The following is a 12,775-nucleotide window of genomic DNA, read 5'->3' on the forward strand; positions in this document are numbered from 1 at the left end:
GGTAGGGGGAGGAGGACAGAGAGGAGGGAAAGTGGAGAAAAATGCAGACTCAAAAGCAGTCCATATAACAGCTCAAAAAGAGCCAGCCGGTGATATTATCACAATGATACAGTACAAATCAAAGCAAAAATCAAAATCATTCAGCTGATTAACAGCAGACTACGCTGCCAAGATCCCAGATGGCAGCCTTCTCGCGGCCATCCGCACGGGCCTCCTCACCCACCATCTCTCCCGTGCGCCCACTCGCTTCCCTCTCGCTCACTCGCACGCACTCTCTCGCTAGGAAACACGGAAGGTATTTTGTGTTTGGAGCTAGTAACCTTGGTCAAACGATTCCTCCGAGGAGTCGCTGAAGGAGGAACGCGCCTCGGCCTCTCGAAGCAGCAAACAAAACGGCTGCTTCCTGCTGGTGGCCGGCTTGGGTTTCAGAGTCCGGGGGGCCACCAGGCCCCTCTTGGTCAGCTTGGGGCCGCCAGCCGCCTTGCTGTTCTTTGCCACCATGCCACACAGGAGAGAAGGCGTCAGTTTGGAGCTGGAGGGGCCTTGGGCGGGCCACTCGTCCTTCAGGAATTCTTCGTCTTCCTCTGAGTCCGTATCTGCAGTCAAAGTTTTTAATAGAGATAAGTCACAGGGCAGCGGGAGCTGGTGTCACTGCATTGGTTTTAATGGTTCTGAGAACGCACTGGAAGGTGCCAGAATAGGTCTGAATACCTAGTAGGCAGCCGTGGGAAGGCCTTGCCCAATGTCACCAGCTCCCCTCCCAGTCCAGGCTTCTTCCTTGTTCCGGGTGCCTCGGCCATTGCACGGCATCTTCCAAGTGCTGGACCCAGGCCCTTCCTAGACTGGATGCTTCCAGCCTCACCCAGCAGTCACTCCAGCCTTTCCGGGCACCAGGGGATGAGAGGAGCCCCATGCTCAGGAAGGACTGTCCCCTGGTCTCAGCGGTCACTGCCTGTCCCATGGGATTACAATGGGCCAAGGGCGACAACCGCAGAGGACCTGACTCAGGAGGGGAAGGGCTCATGAGAGCAGATCACGCATTTTCTTCCCAATGCCCCTCCCAGTGGCCTCCTAGTGGCAGCACGAGACAGGCCACGGTAAGAGTGTTTACACCATGGAAATCGGCAAACGCTGTTACTGCTAGCTATTCCCTTGGCCTTCTTTCTACAAGCCGGTGCACTGACACACCACTGCTGGCTTCCCCGAAGTCTCCAGCCTCACTACACAATGCAGGACAAGAGTCTTCAAACCTTCCAGAGAGACAGCCAGCCAGCTTTGGGAGGGGAGCCTGCGAAGCAGGCATTGCTCCGGTCCCCGCCATGCCCATGCCATTTTGATTTGTTTTTCACACTGGGCAAGATGGAAACACAGGGATTCCAGAGACAGAGAATAATCCCTTGATCTGCTGAAATCCACTCCCAATAGGGGGAATGTGAACAAACACAGCTACAACTCTGGCAGCACCCTCCACCTCCAAGAGAAACCACACGCACGTGTCCATGGCAGGCATTCCTCTGACTGCTCCCACCAACACCTAAGCTTTCACTCCAGCAAGACCCCAACCTCAGGATGGTCCAGTGGGACAAGGTCCAGTCCCGCCAGGCTACCAGCCCCTGCTCATCTACCAGTCAAAGCGCGCTCTCTCTCTCATATGCTCCAATCTGTCCCTCCCAAGGCTGTGTCCCAGGCTGGAGAGACCAGTGGGTGACAATAAACTTGGCCTCCTACAAGAACCCACAGGGAGGTTGGGCGTGGTGGCTTGCATCTATAATCCCACCACTTTGGGAGGCTGAAGCGGGCAGCACACATGAGGCCAGGAGTTCGAAACCAGCCTGGCCAACAAGGCGAAATCCCATCTGTATTTTAAACAAATACAAAAACTGTTGTATTTTCTATTTGTATTGTATTGTGGTGGTTGGCGCCTGTAATCCCAGCTACTCAGGAGGCTGAGGTGGGAGGATCACTTGAATCCAGGAGGTGGAGGTTGCAGTGAGGCCAAGATCACACCACTGCACTCTAGCCTGAGCAACAGAGCAAGACATCATCTAAAAACAAAACAAAAAACAAAACAAAAAAACAAAAAACAAAAACCCACAGGGCATGCCACCGACCCCTACAATCGAAACTGAAAAAGCAAGAGGAAACCATTCTCGCTTCGACCTCGTCCATCTCAGCACCTCCCTGCTGGACACACCCCTACCTGCTTGTGGACCCTGCACTCTCTCTGACCCAGGAGTGCAGAAAAGCAGATTATAAAGAACAGAGGAGCGCTCTGCAGAGCCAGGTGAATCCCACAGCCACCATCTCGCTAGAGCCAGGCCCATGAATTCCTCACTGCTACATTAGTCTGTTTCTCTCATCCAGGACAGTGGAGTTTTCAACAAAGGCAAGATGAAGTGAGGGTGCCCATCTGAGCATTCCCAGACCGGGCACGGCAGCTCACGCCTCTAATCCCAGCACTTTGGGAGGCTGAGGCAGGCGGATCACCTGAGGTCAGGAGCTCAAGACCAGCCTGGCCAGTGTGATGAAACCCCGTCTCTACTAAAAATAACAAAATTAGCTGGGCGTGGTGATGTGTGCCTGTAACCCCAGCTACTCAGGAGGCTGAGGCAGGACAATCACTTGAATCTAGGAGGCGGAGGTTGCAGTGAGTCGAGATCATGCCATTGCACTCCAGCCTGGGCAACAAGAGTGAAACTCCATCTCAAAATAATAATAATAATAAATAAATAAAACGAACATTCCCTCACACGCGCCAAGAGTGAACACACCAGCTTGGAGCACCCCAGAGACCTCAGGGACAGAGCTCATCTCTGACCTTCGGTTCGACCCCATCCACATCCACCTGAAAGTGGGGAATTCTTCCAGCTGTCACCCAGACTGCATCCACCGACCCCACTCCCTCAGAAGATCAAAAGAACAGCCATCTCCCTCCAACTTCGCTGAACCTCCTTTACTTTTCCAAAATGAGCAGAGATTGAGAGAGCAAAAGAAAGCCCCTCCCTCCCCCTCCTCAGAGTGATGCGTCTCTGGCACTGTCCCTCCCTGCTTGTGCCCACGCACACTGGCCAGGGGCCTGTGCTGTACTTCTCTGATCACACCCATCCCAATCAGAGAGGCACGGAAGCCACGACACTCTCATACGTCCTCAGCACAGAAGGCACAAGTCAGCAGCTTAACTCACACCCATGGGGAGCATCAGTCCTGGTGACCTGCTAGCCCAGGAAAAACACATGTACCCCAAAAAAAACCAGCAGCTTAATCCCGTGCCAAGTGCCACATTCCGCTCTCTGCCCACGTGAGCCCACTTAAGGCCCCCCAACAGCCCCATAAAGCAGGTAACCGTATCTTAAAACTCTGAGTCCATAAACACTTTTTATTTTCTTAAGAAAACACACTTTACTATATCAGTAAACGGGTCCACTTTTCGCCCTTGACATTCAAACTCCCCCCTTCTCCGCCCATGAACCGGCCAGAGCCAATCAAAAGCCCCAGACACAGAGAACCAGGCAGTTGCCAATGCAAAAGCTCTCCACACGCCCCAGGGACTGGGGATTCCCAGAACAGCCACCACAGACACTGACATGGGCCAGAACCCCAGGAGGCTCCTCCTGGCCTCCCTGCAGCAGCCACAAACTTAGCACCTGTCCACAAATACTAAGCAAGCACCCTCTACCAACCAGGCAGCAGGCTCTGGGCCACAAGAGGCCATGACCATGAGGACACTCCAATCTGGCAGTCTCTTGTTAAATGAGATAAAACTCCATTCTTCAGTCCCACCAGGACTGATTCATTTCAACAGCTCAATAGCAGCTGAGCAAGACAGTTCACGCCTGTAATTGCAGCACTTTGGGAGGCTGAGGCAGAAGATGTTGAGCCCAGGAGTTTAAGACCAGCATGGACAACATAGCAAGACTTAGCCTCTATAAAAATAAAAATAGATTGCTGGGTGTAGTAGTGTGCGCCTATGGTCCCAGCTATTCGGGAGGCTAAAGTAGGAGGCTTGCTTAAGGTCAGGAGTTCCAGACTAGCCTGGAAGACAGGGCGACCCCATCTCTACGAAAATAAAAATAAATTAGCTGCATGCGGTGGTACACAGCTGTAGCTCCAGATACTCAGAAGGCTCAGAGGGGAGGATTGCCTGAGCCCAGGCACCAGCCTGGGAAACACAGCAAGACCCTGTCTCTACAAAAAAATTTTAAAATTAGCCGGGTGTGGTGGTGCTCACCTAGTCTCAGCTACTCAGGGGGGCTAAGGCAGGAGGATCACTTGAGCCCAGGAGCTGAAGGCTGCAGTGAGTTATGATGGCCCCACTGCACTCCAGCCTAGGCAATAAAGAGAGACACTGTCTCAAAAAACGCAGGGCGCGGTAGCTTACTCCTGTAATCCCAGCACTTTGGAGGCCGAGGCGGGTGGATCACCTGAGGTCAGGAGTTCGGGACCAGCCTGGCCAACATGGTAAAACCCCATCTCTACTAGAAATACAAAATTAGCCGGGCATGGTGGCGCATGCCTGTAGTCCCAGCTACTCGGGAGGCCGAGACAAGGGAATTGCTTTAACCCAGGAGGTGGAAGTTGCAACGAGCCAAGATCGCACCACTGTGCTCCAGCCTAGATGACAGCGTGAGATGCTGTCTCAAAAAAAAAAAAAAAAACAAAACAAAAAACAAAACCAAAAGCAAAACAAAACCCAAAAAACAAAAACAATTCAATAGCGGGCCATAGCCATGATGGCAGCGGTTCCAGAGAGTAGGTGGGTCAGGCCAAACCAGGTTTAACCCCGAGTCGCCTCTCCGCACGTGAGCGCACACACTCCCTCTGGCTCTCAGGCCTCAGCATCCCCAGCAACAACATGGGGGTACCACTGTCAGAGCTGCCATAGACACAATAATGCCAATGAAGCCCTGCATTCAGAGTCCAGCACTGGGCACTCCATAAACGCTGTTTCCGCCAACACTTCGCTACAAAGCTGTGGTCCACAACAGACAGCATACCTCCTGTGGGTAGTGGAGGCCAGTCACCTGTAGGACCCTCAAGAGCAGTCACACTCCAGGCCTGTCTAGGCCAAACAGCTGCAAACTCTATGACACGCAAAGCCTACACGCCAATGGCATCCGGTAGGTAAGCTGAGGGCGGGCAAGAGAGCGCTGGCGGACGTCGGCTTCCAACCGCCAATCACGGGCGCCCACCAATCACCGGCATCACACTCGCCAATCACAGGCATATCCGCTTCAGGCGGCCTCCCCCCAACTTCCGGCTTGGAGGCCATGCCAAGCCTAGGCACTTTAGTGCGAGAGAGAGAGAGAGAGAGAGAGAGAGAGAGAGAGAGAACGGTGGAGAGAAGAGGGGAGAGGAGAGGAGGAGAGAAGCAGCGGACCAAAGGTGGCGCGGCATCCGCTACTTACTGTAAGAGTAGCTGCTCACTTCCGAGGCGAACGGGGAATGGGCTGACTTGGGCTGGCCTCTGGCCTTGAACCCCACCTCCATCTTCCTGGCTTTGGCGGCCTTTTTGTGTTTACCTTCTCTGGAGGATTTCAGAGACAGGCCGAGGCCCTTGGCCAGCGCCTTCCTGTCCTTCCCCAGCAGGCTGTCGTAAGGAGTCAAGTACCTGCCGCAGCCCCCGCCAGTTTTCGATTTCCCCCCAGCACTGTCCGAAAACTTGAAGGGCGACTTCAACTTGTCCTGCTTGGTGAGGGAGAGGGCCTTATCGAGCTTGCTTGCCAGCTGCTCCTGGTCGCTGGCCATCTTCTTCTTCTTAATCTTTAGCTGGAGAGGGAAGGTGGGTCATGGGTTAAAAGATTTGACAAAACAGCGTAGTGGGTTTCTGTGTACATGCTCTGCCCAGCCTGGGCTCCAATCCTTCCCCTGCCTCTGTGATTTAACTCCTCTTAGCTTCTGTATCTATAAATATACGTATATATATTTAGAGACGAAGTCTCGCTCTGTTGCCCAGGCTGGGGCGCAGTGGCGCGATCTCGGCTCACTGCAACCTCCACCTCCCAGGTCCAAGCAATTCTCCTGCCTCAGGCTCCCGACTAGCTGGGAGTCGGAAGTCACTGCAGCCTCGACCTCTGGGCTCTGTGACCCTCCCGCCTCAGCTTCTCTGGTAGCTGGATGAATACAGCCGTGTGCCACCCCTCCTAATTGTTTTATTTTGTAGAGAGGGGGTTTCACCATGTTGCACAGGCTGGTCTCAAACTTTTAGGCTCAAGGCATTCTCCCACCTCAGCCTCCCGAAATGTCGGGATTCCAAGCGTAAGCCACCACAACTGGCCAGCTTCAATGTTTAACTCTGTAAAATAGGGATACTTGTGTCTGGCATTACAAGGTGCTTCTGAAGATGAACTCGGGTAAGGTATGCAGTGACCACAATGTCTGGTACAAGGTAACCACTTATGAAACAGCCGGTGCTGTGGTTACATTAATCCCTGGCCCTGGCTTTCCGCGGCACTGCCTGCTGTCTCCTAAGGAAGCACTTCAAGCAAGTGCTGCTGCTGATGGCCTGGAGAAGGCAGCTGGATTAAGAGAGGAGGAAAGGAATCAAGATCAAAACCCCAGATTGAAGCACAGCTGATAGGCCTGCAGCAGCTGACAAAGACTAGTGCACAGTCCAAACCAGTTTGCCTAACTAAAGGGGCCGAAGCTGCCAAAAAAAAAATGCCTCAAGTGTTCCTTGGATGCCTGAAGCAGAAAGACCCATTAGAGATTTCACAGATTAAATTCCTGCCTGCACGTCTATCATCAGCTGTAGGCATTTGTTGAAGTGAAATATGCAGTTTCAAAGCCATTGATGCCCCACGTTTGAACATTTTATCTCGATTTTCTTTAATCAGGTGACATTTCTTAAGAAAAAAGTTGGGATGGTGGCAATTACAACAAAAGCATCCCTTACCACAATTTGAAAGTAAAAAATGTCTGGTGGCCGGGCGCGGTGGCCAAAGCCTGTAATCCCAGCACTTTGGGAGGCCGAGACGGGCGGATCACGAGGTCAGGAGATCGAGACCATCCTGGCTAACACGGTGAAACCCCGTCTCTACTAAAAATACAAAAAAATTAGCTGGGCGAGGTGGCGGGCGCCTGTAGTCCCAGCTACTGGGAGGCTGAGGCAGGAGAATGGCGTGAACCCGGGAGGTGGAGCTTGCAGTGAGCTGAGATCCGGCCACTGCACTCCAGCCTGGGGGCAGAGCGATACTCTGTCTCAAAAAAAAAAAAAAAAAAAAAGTCTGGTGTACACACTGGCGATCTTTCTCTTCCTAGACCCCGTCTCCCTCCATGAGCCTGCCCCCAACAGCCCCATAAAGCAGGTAATAATATCTTAACTCTGAGTCCATAAACACTTCTTATTTTCTTTTCTTAAGAAAACATGCTTTCTCAGCCAAGTCAACCAAAATACCCCTCAGCCGGGTGCAGTGGCTCACGCCTGGAATCCCAGCACTTTGGGAGGCTGAGGTAGGCAGATCACCTGAGGTCAGGAGTTCAAGGCCAACCTGGCCAAGATGGTGAAACCCTGTCTCTACTAAAAATACAAAAATTAGCCAGGCATGGTGGTGGGTGCCTGTAATTCCAGCTACTCGGGAGGTTGAGGCAGGAGAATCACTTGAACCTGGGAGGCAGACGTTGCAGTGAGCTGAGATTGTGCCACTGCACTCCAACCTGGGCAACAGAGTGACTCCGTCTCAAAAAAAAAAACAAAACAAAACAAAACAAAAACTACCCCTTTGCAGTGGGCTTTATGGGGAGGGATGACAAGGTACGTTAGTATTTACAGAAAGACACCTTAAGTGGATGGTTTCAATGCTCTGAAGAAATAAGACTCAAGGAGTTGGCTCTCAGCCCATTGCCCCTGGAGAGTTCAGAGAGGAAATTACCATGGCACCAAGCCCTTGTTTCTTAGAACTACAGAATGGCAAAGCTGCTCATTAAACAATTACACCGTTAAACAACAGAGCAATTGCACTATTTAGTTAAGAACTTGTATCTCTGCTTGGCTTTAGCAAAGGGTCATGCAGCACACGGAGGGAGACAGCTTTTAGGTCTCCTGTCTCTGAGGCTGTGTTACTTCGGTAGGTCTCTGACCTCCTCTGGGCCTTAATCTCCCCCTCTGTAAAATAAGGATTGGAGAAGAGTCGTCATTCTGGCACTAAGACAGCCACTTCTAAGGTTTCTGTACAGGAACAAGGGGCCTGCAAAGGGAGCGTGAACTCTTAACATACCCTCCAGACACCTCCCTGAAAGATCTCACACACCTGGAAGACTGGGTTACTTACCTGACTAATGAAGTCGGATGAGGCCTCATGTTCATCCCAAGTCTGGTTCCTCCCCCTGGCTTTCCCCATTCCGACGAGGGCATCGTGTTCCTCCTCAGACCCCTTGTGTCTCTTTCTTATCCCTGCTCCCAGCTCATAGTCATCTGATGTCAGCAGAGACTTGCTGCTCAGCCTGAAACGCAGACGCACTACCGGTCAGCACCGTGGCCAGACAAGACTTGCGGGCTGGGGTCCACCCTCGTGGCCCTGAAGGGTTGGGCTCTGGACCCTGAAGCGCGGACAGTGATGGCAGAGATGGGCGTGGGGAGATGGATCTTGTAAAACAACCGTGCTGGAATTCTGGGATATTTGTGAATGAGGCAGAATGAGAGTTTAAGGTGAAAGAAGGAAAAAAGCGTTTTCTCTCGTGTGTGCTTTCACGCGTACACAAACACACACACACATCTCTGTGTGGTCAGACACCTATTTACCAAATCGTGCCAAGAACAAAGATCAGAAACGCCAAGGAAATCCACCAGGATGGCAGGGGGAGTTTAGAACACAAGTTTACACGAAGAAGGATTCCAGTCTGTCTTCTCCAGCAAGGAAAAAAAAACGAAAAAGGAACCATTTGCTGGTCTCCAGAATCCCATGCGCAGTGGCAATGGGGACACAGACATGGCTTAGAAGCCCCACTTGCTTGCTTTAAGCTGAAACTTCACAGGTGATCGAAACAGCCAATCTGTACTTGGTACTCACTCACTGTGTGTCTTGCACTGTTCGTGACATATATCTTTGCCACAAACGTTTGGTGCTGCTGTATTTTATTTTTTATTTTTATTTTTTGGATGGAGTCTCACTCTGTTGCCCAGGATGCAGTGCAGTGGCTCAATTTCAGCTCACTGCAGCCTCTGCCTCCCAGGTTCAAGCAATTCTCCCACCTCAGCCTCCCGAATAGCTGGGACTACAGGCCCACACCACCACGCCCAGCTAATTTTTGTATTTTTAATAGAGATGGGGTTTCTCCATGTTGCCCAGGCTGGTCTCAAACTCCTGATCTCAAGTGATCCGCCTGCCTCGGTGGCCTCCCAAAGTGCTGGGATTATAGGCGTGAGCCACCGTGGCCAACCTGTGTACTTAATTTTTTTATAGATGAGAAAATAGGCTCAGAAAAGCAAACACCTGGCCTGAGGTCAGTCACACTAAGGGATAGTGTGCTGGGACTCAAGAATAGGAAATTTAACCAGTGCAGGCCACACCCCTGACCACCACACTGCTGGTGGCCGCAGCCTCCTGCCGTCTTTCTCCAGGAAACTCTCCCTGCCCCTGCTGCGGCCAGTGAGGGAGATTTCTACCACTCTTCATCCCCTCTTCGGTCAGAAACATCCAAGGATGTTAAATGGAAGACGTGGGGGCCTTAGAGCTGTTTTATCCTGAGAAGACCTGTGGCCTTCCTACTGCCTCTCCTGTGCCCTCCAAAGGTCCCCCGGGCTCCTCCTTCCTCAGGGCAGGTCTTGAGCCACCTAGCGTCTACCCCGCCCTCCTGTCCCAGGCTCAGAACACTCCGACCCCTTTCCTTGACGGGCCCCTTTCCGCTTGTGCTAAACACCCAGGGAAGGACGAAGCATCTTTTCTGTGCACGCCTCGCCCTGCGGGAAAAGCTCTCGTTCCAGCTGGCATTCAGAAAGACCCACACAGGCGCCCCACAAGGCTGCGACCACCACCCGAGGAGGAGGAGCTTGTCCCCAAGTGCCAGAAGGAGCCAGCCCTGGTCTCGGGGGCAAGCCAGCAGGTCCGGCATGGCGGAGACCGATCGACAGCCGGGTCACAGTCCGTCCCAGCAAGCAAGGCTGGCAGCCCAGCGGGTCCTTCCGCAGGGAGAAGGCGCATGGAAAAGAGGAGGAATTAGGCCCTAGGCGTGAGAAGGCAGGCGTGGCAGGAAGAGAGGTGAAGCGCTGGGTTAGGACATGGGAAAAATCTGTCGCAGGAGCCATCCATCCAGCTCAGCACTGGCCTCACTCCCTCCTGGCCCGGGTAGCACAGTCCGTGCTCCCCGAGGGCCACTGCTGCAGGTAGGTCAGAGTCTGAGGGACGCTAGGTCCCCCAGTACCCCGAGGCAGGCCCCGCGTGGGGCCCGGGCTCCTCCCCTCAAGCTGTGTGCCAGTCCCCGACCCACCGAGGGGCCAGCCTTACTTTCCGCTACTGTGGCCGCTCTTCCCTCTCTTGCGGGGGGGCGACAGGGCGCTCGGGGCGTGGGTCCGTTTCCGCGGCCTGCCAGGGCCTCTGCGTGCCAAGCTTCTATGGGGTTCCTCGCGCCTGTCCCTTAAAAAGAATCACACGCTTGGCTGTGACGCTGGGGGTCGGGCGGGACGTGGAGAACGGGCACACGATGCACACACGGCGTCGGGTCCACGCACACCTCGACGGCTGCTGCGCGCCTGGGGGCCTGGCGGGCCGGGGCAGGGGCCCCACGGGGCGGGCGGGGGGCACACTCACTCGGAGTCCCGGCGGCGCTGCAGCTTCACCAGCTCACGCTGCTTCTCCTTGTACTGGCGCTGGACCTCGGCCAGCCGCATCCGGAAGTCCAGCTCCAGGGCATCCATGTCCTCCAGGGAAGACTTCATGGCGTACATCTGGGGGAAGAACCGGGAGAGGAGAAGCGGGTGAGGATGCCACTGCCCAACGACGCTCACCGCCCACCCAGGTGCCCCGAGGAAGAGGAGACGGCACTGGGAGCTGGGGCTCGAGTCCCACCGCTGCCACCTCCTGACTTGAGGCCATGGCCTCATCGTAGGCAAAGGACCCTGTGCTGGCTCTGTGGGGCTGTGGCAGTGCTCAATTAGATGGCATGCCTGAAGCACAGCACTTGCGTATGACACCTGCTCCATCAGCGAGGGCCACTGTGTCATTTATAAACGGAGGCTCAGTGAGCGGATGCTGCGGCCCCAGGCCCCGTGGACACCTAAGGCCAGAGCTACATGTGACCCTGGGCTACTCTCTTGCCAGTGGATCACACCGCGACCTGTATGATGTGCCTGACATGCTAGCAGATGGGTAAACTGAGTCCCCGAGAAGAGCAACCACTTGCCTGGGACCACGTAGCATGTCAGCACAAGGAGCTGAATGTAGCTCAGCCCTCTCTGACGCCAAAGCCAGCCACGCCCCAAGCAGAAGGGCACCTCCACGGAGGGGACTCCCACCCGGCCTCAGCTCGCGGGCCCCAGGGAGGAAGCAGCCGGCCGCTCACCCGCTCCTCCTTCTTGCGCATCCAGCTGTACTTCTTGTTGGGCTTCAGCTCCCGCGGGAGCCGCAGGTTCTTGAGCGGGTCCACTACAGGCCCATCCAGCACCTCCCTCAGCATGTGGCTGCCCGCTGCCAGCAGACTCTCCAGTGAGGGCCGGGCCACCAGGGCCCGCTCCACACCTGCAGACAGGAGGCAGGTAACAGGGCGCTGCCGCCACCCCCCACCCGACCCCAAATGGGGATGCCAAGGCCCAGAGCAAGCACAGGCCCCAGGCCACACGCGCCCATCCCCCAAGGTGCTGAGTGGACAGAGGCCTTTGTGACATGCCGGAAGTCCTGAGCATCTCTCAACAAGAACGGAGCTTGAGAAGGCCGGGCACACTGGCTCATGCCTGTAATCCCAGCACTTTGGCTGGCTGAGGCGGGCGGATCACTTGAGGCCGGGAGTTCAAGACCAGCCTGGCCAACATACAGAAACGGTGAAACCCCACCTCTACTAAAAATAACAAAAACTAGCCGGCTGTAGTGGCACACACCTGGAATCCCAGCTACTCAGGAGACTGAGGTGGGAGAACCGCCTGAACCCAGGAGGCAGAGGTTGCAGTGAGCTGAGTTTGCACCACTGCATGCCAGCCTGGCCGACAGAGCAAGACTCCATCTCCAAAAAAAAAAAAATTGGCCAGACGTGGTGGCTCACGCCTGTAATCCCAGCCCTTTGGGAGGCCGAGGCGGGCAGATCATGAGGTCAGGAGATCGAGACCATCCTGGCTAACACGGTGAAACGCAGTGAGCCAAGATAGCACCACTGCACTCCAGCCTGGGCGACAGAGCGAGACTCCGTCTCGATCAGTCAATCAATAGAACAGGAGAGAAGGCAGCACGCCCACCACAGGGTCCTGTGCTCTATTCCCAGAGTACACTGGGCGCAGCAAAGCCTCCAGAGGGAGGGCCTCCAAAGGCCGAAGGGTACTTCCCAGCAATACAGCTCTCCTTTATTTTATTTTATTTTATTTTTTTTTGAGACGGAGTTTCGCTCTGTCGCCCGGGCTGGAGTGCAGTGGCCGGTTCTCAGCTCACTGCAAGCTCCGCCTCCCGGGTTTAAGCCATTCTCCTGCCTCAGCCTCCGAGTAGCTGGGACTACAGGTGCCCGCCACCTCGCCCGGCTAGTTTTTCGTGGTTTTTTTTTGTATTTTTTTTTTAGTAGAGACGGGGTTTCACCGTGTTAGCCAGGATGGTCTCGATCTCCTGACCTCGTGATCCGCCCGTCTCGGCCTCCCAAAGTACTG

The 12,775-nt window shown here is 54.4% G+C and overlaps 1 protein-coding gene across 4 annotated transcripts in view; it reads right to left on the minus strand.

Moving 5' to 3' along the window:
* Nucleotides 1-12,775, minus strand: part of TNRC18 (trinucleotide repeat containing 18) — a 75,452-nt gene that overhangs the window by 35,237 nt on the left and 27,440 nt on the right. For 3 of the 4 annotated variants that reach the window (XM_017873360.1, XM_017873363.1, XM_017873361.1), the window contains exons 8-13: nucleotides 11,494-11,669; nucleotides 10,743-10,879; nucleotides 10,440-10,568; nucleotides 8,268-8,439; nucleotides 5,406-5,766; nucleotides 321-596 (exon numbers count right to left, since the gene is read on the minus strand). In XM_017873360.1, coding sequence (XP_017728849.1) covers nucleotides 321-596; nucleotides 5,406-5,766; nucleotides 8,268-8,439; nucleotides 10,440-10,568; nucleotides 10,743-10,879; nucleotides 11,494-11,669 — 1,251 coding nt within the window. The remainder of the gene's footprint in view (nucleotides 1-320; nucleotides 597-5,405; nucleotides 5,767-8,267; nucleotides 8,440-10,439; nucleotides 10,569-10,742; nucleotides 10,880-11,493; nucleotides 11,670-12,775) is intronic. The other variant, XM_017873362.1, reaches the window with a different exon arrangement.

The sequence above is a fragment of the Rhinopithecus bieti genome, unplaced genomic scaffold (genome assembly GCF_001698545.2).
Source record: "Rhinopithecus bieti isolate Rb0 unplaced genomic scaffold, ASM169854v2 scaffold_8135, whole genome shotgun sequence".
Classification (NCBI taxonomy): domain Eukaryota; kingdom Metazoa; phylum Chordata; class Mammalia; order Primates; family Cercopithecidae; genus Rhinopithecus; species Rhinopithecus bieti.